Genomic DNA, 11310 nt, shown 5'->3' with positions numbered 1-11310 from the left:
TTTAGAGCAAACAGTCTCAGTCCCATTCCTTCATTTTGCAGGAGAAGGAGAAGAATCATCTTGCTCCCAAAATGCAGGTAGAGCCAGAGCCAGCGAAGAACCCATCATCCTCACCGCGGCTCACTTTCTCTCTATGCAGATTTCCTCTCAGCCAATCCTCTCCGTTGTTCAAGTTCAGACTCATGACCTACCCCAGGCTGGCCCAAGTGCCCCTGAAGTTAACCATCATGTGGAGGGTCCCAATGAAGAGAGATAAAGGCCCAAGGGAGAGGTGGTAGAGGAGGAGAGTGATGCAAACGTGTGGTCTTGGGGCCACATGGCAGAAGGGCAGCAGTGGGTTAAAGTTAACACCAGACAATGATGCAATCACAGATTCCAAATGGAGTCAGGTCACTTTAAGAAAGGAGTAGCTGTAATCTGAAGCCTGTTGGAAGTTGGGTTGAGAGGCAGCTACTCCCTCCACAGCTTCCTGGAGCCCCTCAGAGTGTAAGCTGTGAAAGGAGCTGCACCAGACCACAGGTAAGGCAGCTCCTGGTCTAGCTTGGGGAAGACAGATATGAGAGAGGCTCCCTGGGAGAAGCTCTCTGACTGGAGGGACTGGGAGTGGCAGGGGCACCCCAGAGAGCAGGAAAGAGGGGTGCAAGGAAGTGGAGGTAAGGTTATAGTAACCCCTGCAGTTTAGGAATTAAGGTGAACAGATGAGAGAGGAGAGAGAATTGGGGGACAGAGGGCCAGGACTCTATTATCCACTCACTATATACCACTGTGACAACAGGAGAGGCTGGACAGGGGTTTTGAATGGAGTTGGGAAGGAATGTAGTGGTGGGTGGTGGGAAGCAAGGAGCTAGGCTCTGGGACTGGACTCAGCAGTACCCTGAAGGGGCTATAGTCCTATAGGCAGGGCTCTCCCTGGAGTTGCTTCCACCAGCAGTGAGCAAGGAAGTTGATCTTTCTGCAGCCCAGTCTGGCTCCATTCAGTTTGCTGCTTTTCAGAGCCATTGGTGCTGGTTCCCTTACAGCTCGGGCTGCCTGAGTCTTGCTGGGACGCCGGCTAGGTTCTCTTGTCCAGCTTCTGTTCTCTTTTACCAAGCGAGCTGGGAGACAAATGAGGTCATGGCCTCTTGCAAACAATAAGCACCATTTAGCCTAGCTGGTTTGTGGGGTCTGGCTGCCCTCCTGCAGCCCTTTCCTCCTGAGGCAAGGCATGGCAGGGAGTGGTCTGCGTCAAAGAAAAGAGACAGGCTTTCCAAGAGCCAGCCACTGTCTGGACCTCAGCTGCCCATCAGTTCAGCCCCCAGGCTGAGGGGGATGGGTGGGGACCAGAGAGTTCTGTTCTCCAGAACTGGCCTTTCTGGGGTGTTGTTGGGAGGTACAATTATGGGGTGTCTCAGGCTGATTCAGATTCCAAGATTTTAGGGAAAAAAAAAAACAAACCAAACTGTCCCCAAGTGACTGGTGTAGCCATGAGCCAGCCAGACTGAACCCCTGGAAACAGTCCTTGAGCCAGTGGAGAGAGAGGTGTCCTCCTCTGCACTGTCCACATGGTCACTGCCATGTGGCTTGAAGGGAGCTTGGCTCTGGGAGGAGGAGGAGCAACATGTTTGTCTCCCGACTGGGTTTAATCTGAAACACATGTACTGGCTCCCACTTGTCTTCTCAGCTTGGATGTGAGACCACAACATCCCAGTTTCTGTGCCTCTTGATTTGGGGCACATGGGGAGGCCGGCCTTGGCTCAGAGGGGAGAATCTTGACCCTCTCCCCATACCCTTCTCCCCTATAGCCTAGAAATCTGGCTTGGACACTGCCCTTTGGACAGGATGGCATGATTGTCCCGGTGCCCCTGGCTAGCCAGTGGCTGCCTACCCAACCCAGTTATTACAGCCAGGGTTTTGCATGTGTCCTGTGCAGCCTCTGATGCAGACCTTCACTTTCTGCCCTTTAGGGTCTCCACTTCCTTTATTCCTGTGGCTTGAGGTGGAGCATACAGGCATTTCCCTAGCATTTGTCCCAGCTTATAGCTCTTGGGCCAGCATTGGACTTCTGTGTCTCCCCATGCACACCAGGTTTCCCATCTCTGATTCAGTCCTCCGCCTAACCATGTGGTACAATGACCTATGGCTTAGACCCTGGAGGAACTCCAGAAGGTCCCATCTGCAAGGGTACCTCATTTACTTCCCGGAAGAAGATGCCAAGGGTGACCATCTCCTCCCTTCTCAGTTGCTACCTACCCAGAGGGACCAGAGATGCTTTTCTGTGTACCTCTCTGATAAACCAGCCTCTTGAGGCTCAGCTGAGGGAGGCTGCTGCCTGTGATGGGTGGGGGTGGCAAGGGAGGGCAATAAGCCTAGATCTGCGTTGCTTTCTCTGTTGTTCTCACGGGTTTCCTCCTGAGCAGCTGGGTGGCAGTGCCCTGGATGAGAACACAGAGGTCCCTAAAATCTCCACTGGAAGGTCTGCTAGAGATGAGAGGCTAGAGAGAGCCAGGTTGGTTCCTGCTGCTGTCAAAGGCAGAGTGAACGCGGAGTCTTTCCCTTGCCCTTCACGCACTACAGGTGTCCCGTGGATTGTCTGACTTAATTTTAAGGACTGTAGCTGACCATGGTGGACTCCTAACTTCTCAGATCAAATTTTTTCCCCCTGGGAAGTCAGAAAAGCCAGTGGGGTATGTGTCTGGTGGGGGAGGGTGCGTGTACATGAAAGAATGGTGATGGAGCAGAGGGGCCACGTTAGCGTGTGCGTGCTATAAGACAGGTGCACACTAGGACAGCCAGTGGTCTTTTCTGACTCGTGGCCCTTGTCTCCCTCCTCTAGACCTGACTCCAGGGGAGCACAGGAATGATGTGCAAGAGCACACCGCCCAGGCTTCAATTCTGTCCTGTGGTCCAAGTGCCGGGCCGGAGTCTTAGCAGAAAAGGTTGTTGCGTAGGGAGGTAAAGGGAAATGGGAGGTCCCACCAAAAACTGGTGTTGTTTAACCTGAAGGAAGGAAGGCTCTGGGATTAAGAGCTGTTTCCATGCTACGAAGGGGAAGAAAACATGGCTCTTTACAAGAGAAACCAGCTGAAGGGAGAGGTGAGGGCTTCCTGACCACTGGCGCTGTTAAGGTCTCCTGAGACATTGTCTAGGCAGATGTGACTGTGCACACCTGCAACCTCAGCACTTGAGAGGCAGAGGCATAAGGACCACACGTTCAAGAGCAGCCAAAGTATAGTAAGGTTGTCTCAAAAAGGAAAAGAGAGAGAGATGTTCTAAAATTTAACCCTCCTAGAAGTAGGTCAACACTACCATACTATATACAGGGAACTTATATACTATACTATACTATACAACAAGGAGGGCTTTATTCTTTGGATGGCTATGAAGACCCAGAGTCAAGGTTTGATGCCAGGCAGTGCAGCCCTAGTTCACACCCTCTTAACTAAGAATTGCTCTTGAAATAGAAGAAGGGCGTCAGGCCAGGCATGGTGGCTCACACCTGGAATTGTAGTACTCAGGAGGCAAATGGAGGAGGGTAGCTGCAACTTCAAGGCTAGCCTGGGCTTCATACACAAGAACCTACCTAAAAAAAAAAAGTGTGTGTGTGTGTCTTTAGCATAGGCTTTGGTCAGAGAACTGTTGGTGGATGACAGGACCAGACCACATGTTCTGTAAGTCTATGACCTGGGCTCGGCATCCATCCTCAGACAGGGTTCCGAATACTACCAAATGAGCTGGCTGTGTGCCTCCACGGAAAAGCCTTGGTGTGTGTTTGTGCTAGAGTATTTTCTTGAGGCCTGAAAAGTCTGCTGCTGGGTCTTCACTGCTCTGGAGCTTAGAGTGGAAGGTGGGTCTCCCAATAGGAGCCAACACGGAGGCGGAGGTCAAGGTGAAGTGCGGGGGCAGGTCAGGGATGACAAGCCTCAAGGTAAGGGTCCACTTCGGGGCTGAGAGCTAGAGGGACGGAAGGTGCTCACTCTGCCTGACTTTTGTCCCTGTGCAGTGTGCAGTGTGCAGTGGCAGGGGAGGGTGTGGGTGAGGGGAGTCACTTACTCTCTTGTTTCTCTTGTAGTCCCGGGATGCAGGTCCTGGTGCTACTCCTCTGGACTGGAGCCCTGTTCGGGCACGGCAACAGCCAGAATGTCCCCAGCAGCTCTGAGGTCAGTAGGGTGTGTAGGTGGGGCAGCAGCTCTCCCAGATCCTCCTCAGCAGGCAGCAGGAGAGACAGTGCAGGGAGGCAGCCCTGGGTCCAGGGTGGGCTCTGGCCTTCACTCTGCTAGGCCTTCGCTAATCCAGCAAGACAAGAATATCCTTCCTCTCCTTTCAGGGTCTGGAGTAGCTGCCACTATATGGAGGAAGTAGGGGTTGGATTGTGTCACACAAGGATAAGGCAGCTGGGCATATTAGACCTGGGTTGGCTCTAAGTCTGGATCAGGGCCTAGTGACCTTAGTCAATACTGTCTTGCCACTGGCCATTCACTTATTCCTCACTTACTAACTCCCCCTCCTCTGTTGGGGGTGAAACCCAGGCCCCCGCACGGGCTACACATGTGCTGTATCACTGAGCTCTGCCCACGGGACACTTACTCTGGATCAAAATATATATATCCCAGCACTTGGGAAGCAGAAGCAGGTGGATCTCTGTGAATCTAAGGCCAGCCTGGTCTACATAGTGAGTTCCAGGATAGCTAGAGCTATATAGTGAGATCCTGTCTCAAAAAAACAAAACAAAACAAATCAAAAAACCAAAACCAAAAACCAAACACAAAACTAAAAACAAATCCTCCAAACCAAAAAGCTGAAGATACAGCTGGGTGGCAAGTGCCCAACGTACGTAAGAGCCCAGCTTTGATCCAAAGCCCTGGAAACAAAACAAAAAGCAGAAAGTCCCTCGCAACAGCAGCTAGCTCACTGAAAACAAGTCAGAAAACTACAAAGTCCTCTCAGGACTGGTCAGAGGAGATGGCTTGTCAGGAAAGACAGGGAGGGTGTCATAGCAGGACCTAGGCAGACGAGGACCAGTCAGCAAGATGAGTAGGGAAGAGGGGTCTGAGGACAGGTTTCTTTGGTGGTGGTGATGGGGAGGTTCCCTGCAGAGGGAAGGGGGGAGAGAGGGATGGAGGGAGGGATGGAGGGATAGAAGGATAGAGGGAGAAACAGCCAGACACAGAGACAGAGACACAGACAGACACAGACAGACACAGACAGACACAGACACACAGACACATAGACACACAGACACACAGACACACAGACACAGAGTGTATTTGTAGGCTAGAAGTCAACCCAGAGTCCTCAGGTCCATCCACCTTGGTTTCTGAAACAGGACCCCTCACTGACCTGGAACACAGTTCAGGCTGACTGGCCAATTAGCCTCAGGACCTGCCCATTTCTGCCTCCCCAGTGCTGGGATTATAAGCATGTGCCCCCGTGTCCAGCTCTTTCCCCATGGCTTCTGGGGATTGAATCTAGGTCCTCGTACTTGTAAGCCGGTACTTTATCTACTAAGCTATCTCCCCAGCCCTACAGTTTTTATTTTAAAGTGGGCCAGGCTTCAGGCTCTTAGGTCACAGTTCAAGTCTGGCAAGCCCTTTTGTGTTGCCCCCACCCCTCCCCACCTCTCAGCTCAGAGATGTAGTCAGAGAGCACACACTCCTTCTCACCTCAGACTAAAGGCCCTAGGGACCAGAGGACAACCCTCTGCAGGAGGTGATGCATTCACTGTACCTCCCTACTGGTCCTTTTATTCTAACCCAGGGTTCCCCAGCCCCTGAGAGCACAGGGGAGCCAGTGGAGGAGGATGACCCCTTCTTCAAGGTCCCTGTGAACAAGTTGGCAGCAGCTGTTTCCAACTTCGGCTACGATCTGTACCGCCAGAGATCCAGTGCCAGCCCAAGCGGCAATGTCCTGCTGTCTCCACTCAGCGTGGCCACAGCCCTCTCTGCCCTTTCTCTGGGTGAGTGGTAACTGAAGAAGGCTGCAAGCAGACCTGAATTTTCCCTACCCAGAATCTCCATGCTGCCACTGTCAGGGGCGCAGGGAAGGGGGTGGTGTGGGGGCCACATACAGTCCCTACAGCTTTGTAAATGGCACTCAACCCTTGGTTCCTTAAGTGGCTTCCTATTGTGTTTTAGTTATTTAACCAGGTTCTAGGGTTACAACTGCCATGAGCAGCCCTGGTTCATCCTCAGAACAGTGTAGGATACAATGGGAGAACTTTGGGACCACATCCCTTTTCTCTCTGTAGGTCTGATGACCTTGGCCTGTCTTAGAGATTGTCCTAGCAATGCAATCATTATTTCTTTCCATGCCCTGAAGCTCTGGTCCAACTAGAACATCTGCAATATGGGCCTCCTCAGGCTCTCAGAGGACAAGATTGGTGTCTAATATCCCTACCCTGATGTGGGCCTCATGGGCAGTTAGGAAGCTTGCCGTCCTTTTCTCTCTGGCAGGAGCTGAACAGCGAACAGAGTCTGTCATTCACCGGGTTCTTTACTACGACTTGATCAGCGACCCTGACATCCACGGCACCTACAAGGAACTCCTTGCGTCTGTCACTGCCCCCGAGAAGAACCTCAAGAGTGCTTCCAGAATTGTGTTTGAGAGGAGTCAGTAGCTCACCCCCACCCCACCTTTCAAAGTCTATGGAGTCCTAGCTGGTCCCCAACTCATAATGCTGCCTCTGCTTCTGCAGTGCAGGCACGCACCATTATGCCGGGCACTCAGTTGCTTTTCTGGCCTGGGTTGTCTATATGCTCCAGGCTTCTAAACAATAAGTTGTGTGTGCTCAGGCCAGGCCTGGCACTGGTGGGCAGGAAAGGGCCTGTGAGACCACAGAGGAACAGAAAGAGGAAGTGGTGTGTGGGAGACAGCAGGAGGGTCTGGGTGTGTGTGTGTGTGTGGACAGTAACATGAAGGGAAAGCAACGGGTGGAAGCCATTGTTCCCTAGCCAGGGTTTGGGCAAGCCGGCAGATGCCCCAGCAAGTCAGGGGAAGATGCTGAGCAGGAAGCTGGGGTCTGGCATGCTTTCAAAATGAGGCTGCTGGTTCAGCTCTCATCTTTGATCTGTTTGCTCTCAAGAACTTCGAGTAAAATCCAGCTTCGTTGCTCCTCTGGAGAAGTCATATGGGACCAGGCCCCGAATCCTCACTGGCAACCCTCGCATAGACCTTCAGGAGATTAACAACTGGGTGCAGGCCCAGATGAAAGGGAAGATTGCCCGGTCCACAAGGGAAATGCCCAGCTCCCTCAGCATCCTCCTCCTCGGCGTGGCTTACTTCAAGGGTGAGGGCTTCCCCACTTGTCTTTGGCCGAGGGAGGACAGTGGGTGTGTGTGTGGTTGCAAACATGAGCGCAGGCCAGAGCGAGATCTGAAAGCTACAGTGCTTGTAGCATGTGGGCATATCACCCTGAGTGTTTCTGAATTAGCTGACCAGTGAAATGGCTACATGGGGCTGGGCACAGGTCTCTGGCTTTTGAATCAAACGAGGTTTAATACCGGCTCTGTCCCATGAGCTGCAGAACCCTGTGTTAGGTTTCTCCTCAGCCTGTGTCCTTGTCTTCACTGTTAGGATTACACATCTACCTCTCGGACACTCTACAATACATGCTGTCTTGCCCTCAGAGCAGCCCCCTACTCCTGGTCCCATCCCGGCTCAGACCTGCCGTCACCTACTTGTCAACATCCTTCTAGGCAGTGGTAATATGTCAGGAGACCCTTCCACAGGCCTTATCTGAGATCTATTTTACTCAGAAAAGGGATTGGGGCAGGAATGGTTTGATCAGTTTCCATTTTTAGTTGCTTTGTGACCACCTTATGGATCAATTTCCATTTTTAGTTGCTTTGTGACCACCTTATGTAACTCGCAAGAGTGGATCCTAACCTAGAGGAAAGCCCTGGGGCTTCCTACTCCAAGCCCACAGGGGACGGGAGAGCAGTCATACACCAGCATATTAAAGGCCACTTTCAACAGAAGGAGCTTGGTGACCCAAGTCAGAGAGAGAACACCCACCTATTTCTGAGTTTGCTAGGTGAGGATTGCCAGCACCTGTGGTGCATGGAGCCTGTGGTCTGCACCATACACGCTGGGACCCGGTGGCCCCTGTGTTCTTGCTGCTGACAGCTCAGGTTGCTTTGGCCAGTGGAGACACAGCATGGTCCTGTGGCCTTTCTGGTGACAGTGGCTCAGGATGCTCCATCTGTTTCCTTCCAGGGCAGTGGGTAACCAAGTTTGACTCAAGAAAGACGACCCTCCAAGATTTTCATTTGGATGAGGACAGGACCGTGAAAGTCCCCATGATGTCAGACCCTAAGGCCATCTTACGATATGGCTTGGACTCTGATCTCAACTGCAAGGTCTGTAGGGATGGAGGTGGGAGGTCAGAGAAGGACTGGGTGGGTATGGAATGGGCGGCCACTGAGATCTGCAGGTTATCTGAATTTTGCTGTGTGACTTTGGGCAAGTTAGTACTGTTTCTGGGGCTTTCCTTTTCTTGAAGAGGAGTGAGAAGTAGTTATCAGAACTCATTCTCCCAGGGTTTGTTCTAAGGATAGAAGCCATCAAAGTGGGATTTCAAGATCTGGCACTCAGAGTTGAGGATGGTGACACACACCTCTAACCAGGAGGCTGAGGGAGGGTGACAAGAGCCCAGTCTGAGTTGTACTTTGAGACTATCTCAAAACACAAAAAAGGGCTGGAAGGATGGCTCAGTGGTTAAGAGTACTGGCTGCTTGCCTGGAGGTGGTGTTGCACACCTTGAATCCTAGCACTTGGGAGGCAGGGCAGGCAAATCTCTGAGTTTGAGCCTACAGAGCGAGTTCTAGGACAGACAAGGCTACATAGAGAAACCCTGTCTCAAGAAAACAACCAAACCAAACAACCAAACAACCAACCAAATAACTTCTCCCCTTCCAGCCCCCAACAAAACCAACAACAAGAACACTGGCTGCTCTTTCAGAGCCCTAGGTTCAATTCTCAGCACCCATGGCAGCTCACAAACCATTTGCAATCCCAGTTCCAGGGAATCCAACATCTTTTTCTGGCCTCTGCAGATACCAGGCATGTCTGTGGTGTACAGACATGCAGGCTACCACTCATACACATAAGAAACAGACAGACAGACAGACAGACAGACAGACAGACAGACTAGACACTTGCCAGGGTGTACCTCAGTGGAGAGTGCTTGCCCAGTATGAGCAAGGCCCTAGGCTTAATCCTTGGCACTGCCAAAACAAAGCAAGCAAGAAAGGAAAGACTCTACACTCAAATGTTTATTTATTCATTCATTTCTTTATTTATTTCTTTTTGAGACAGAGCCTCACGTGGCTCATGCTGGCCTCAGATGAACTAATTGAGGACTCCTGATCTTAACTCTACCTCCCAAGTGCTGGTATTGTAGGAATGTGTCTTAGTTAGGTCTTTATTGCTGTGAAGAGACCCCATGACCAAGGCAACTCTTATAAAGGCAAACATTTAATTGGGGCTGGCTCACAGTTTCAGAGCTTCAGTTCGTTATCATCATGGTGGGAAGCAGGGCAGTGTTCTGGCAGACATGCTGGAAGAGCCAAGAGTTCTATATCTTGAAATGAAGTCAGCCAGCAGACTATGCCCTCTGTAGACAGCCAGGAGGAGGCTTTCTACCCTGGGCAGAGCTTGAGCACAGAGACCTCAAAGCCACCCCCAAATTGACACAGTTCCTCCACCAAGGCCACACCTCCTCCACCAAGGCCACACCCCTCCACCAAGGCCACACCCCCTCCAACAAGGCCACACCTGTAATAGTGTCATTCCCCATGGGGTAAACATTCAAACCCAGGAGTCTATTAGGGTCAAACCTAGTCAAACCCCACAGTGCTGGCGATCAAACAGCTTGCTTCACGCATGTTAGGTGAGTGCTCTACCAAGTGGGCTACAGTCCCAGCCCAAGTCTTTTGACAGCTTCTCTCTCTAGAATTAAGGGCAAAGTTTTGACAACTTGTCACAAATGCTACAGGCTGACATTCTGCAGCTCTAAGTGTACCTGACTTCTTTCTGTTCTTAATCAGTACCTATTAGCCCTTTCTAGACTATGGCTTCTTTGGAAATCTAAGTGCTTGAAATAGTGGGGTGTGGTGACACATGCCTTTAATACCAGCACTTGAGAGGCAGGAGCAGGTGGATTTCTATGTTTGAGGCTAGCCTGGTCTACATAGAAAGTTCCAGGGCAGAATAATAGACCTTGTCTCAAAAAAAAAAAAAAAATCCCAAAACACTCTAGAGAAATGACATTTCTGTTTATGACTGCATGAGGCTCCGGAAAGCTGACACTTGTTCCTGGGCCCTAGAATCAACACCTCTGTTCAAAGGATCTATTTTACTGTTCATTTCTGGTCCAATGCTCTGCCCACTCATGGAAGGACTTCCAGTAACCAGTATCCTCCTGCACAGGCTGAAGCTCGGGGAACACAAAGCCGAGCCCCACCACAGGGAGGGGAAGACAACTGTTGGTGTATAGGGTTTTTCCTAGCTCAAGACTAACCCGTGTGCATCTCTGGTGCGCTAGATCGCCCAGCTGCCCTTGGCCGGAAGCATGAGCATCATCTTCTTCCTGCCCCTGACGGTGACCCAGAACTTGACCATGATAGAGGAGAGCCTCACCTCTGAGTTCATTCATGACATTGACCGAGAACTGAAGACTATCCAAGCTGTGCTGACTGTCCCCAAGCTGAAGCTGACCTATGAAGGCGAAGTTACCAAGTCTCTGCAGGACATGAGTACGTTTGCAAGACCATTTTGCTCTTGGGGCTGAGTCTCAGAGCTTCCCACCTTGCTGACAGAACTGAGTCCCGTGACTTTGTAGGATGGCTTAGGGAACATGTGACACTATTACAGGGGAGGGGAGCAAAGAACCACCTTCCATTAGACTCAGCCCTTGGGGTGTATGTGTGTGTGTGTGGTGTTAATGGAATCTTTCTCAATCTCTGCAGAACTACAGTCCCTGTTTGAGTCACCTGACTTCAGCAAGATTACAGGCAAACCCGTGAAGCTCACCCAAGTGGAACACAGGGCTGCTTTCGAGTGGAACGAGGAGGGGGCAGGAACCAGCCCCACTGCAGACCTCCAGCCTGTCCGCCTCACCTTCCCGCTAGACTATCACCTTAACCAACCTTTCATCTTTGTTCTGAGGGACACGGACACGGGGGCCCTCCTCTTCATAGGCAAAATCCTGGACCCCAGTAGCACTTAATGTCTCAATGCTCTACAGAAAACCCCACAGGGAGGGCTGATTATACATTCTAGGAAGACGGCCGGTAGTCTCAATGTAGCCTCTGCAATAAAAGAGCTTTTCCTTAA

The 11310-nt window shown here is 51.3% G+C and overlaps 1 protein-coding gene across 1 annotated transcript; it reads left to right on the top strand.

The window, feature by feature from the left end:
- The first annotated feature begins 363 nt into the window (after positions 1-363).
- LOC117701901 (pigment epithelium-derived factor) lies at positions 364-11310 on the top strand. Its single transcript, XM_034493310.2, has 8 exons — positions 364-519; positions 4049-4136; positions 5734-5932; positions 6429-6584; positions 7058-7261; positions 8191-8333; positions 10520-10730; positions 10944-11310. Exons 2-8 carry the CDS (start codon positions 4056-4058, stop codon positions 11201-11203), a joined length of 1254 nt encoding a protein of 417 aa, XP_034349201.1. The 5' UTR covers positions 364-519; positions 4049-4055; the 3' UTR covers positions 11204-11310.

Source organism: Arvicanthis niloticus, unplaced genomic scaffold (genome assembly GCF_011762505.2).
Source record: "Arvicanthis niloticus isolate mArvNil1 unplaced genomic scaffold, mArvNil1.pat.X pat_scaffold_315_arrow_ctg1, whole genome shotgun sequence".
NCBI classification, from domain to species: domain Eukaryota; kingdom Metazoa; phylum Chordata; class Mammalia; order Rodentia; family Muridae; genus Arvicanthis; species Arvicanthis niloticus.
Note: the sequence above shows the minus strand (reverse complement) of the source record. Positions and strands in the feature narration are given on the sequence as shown.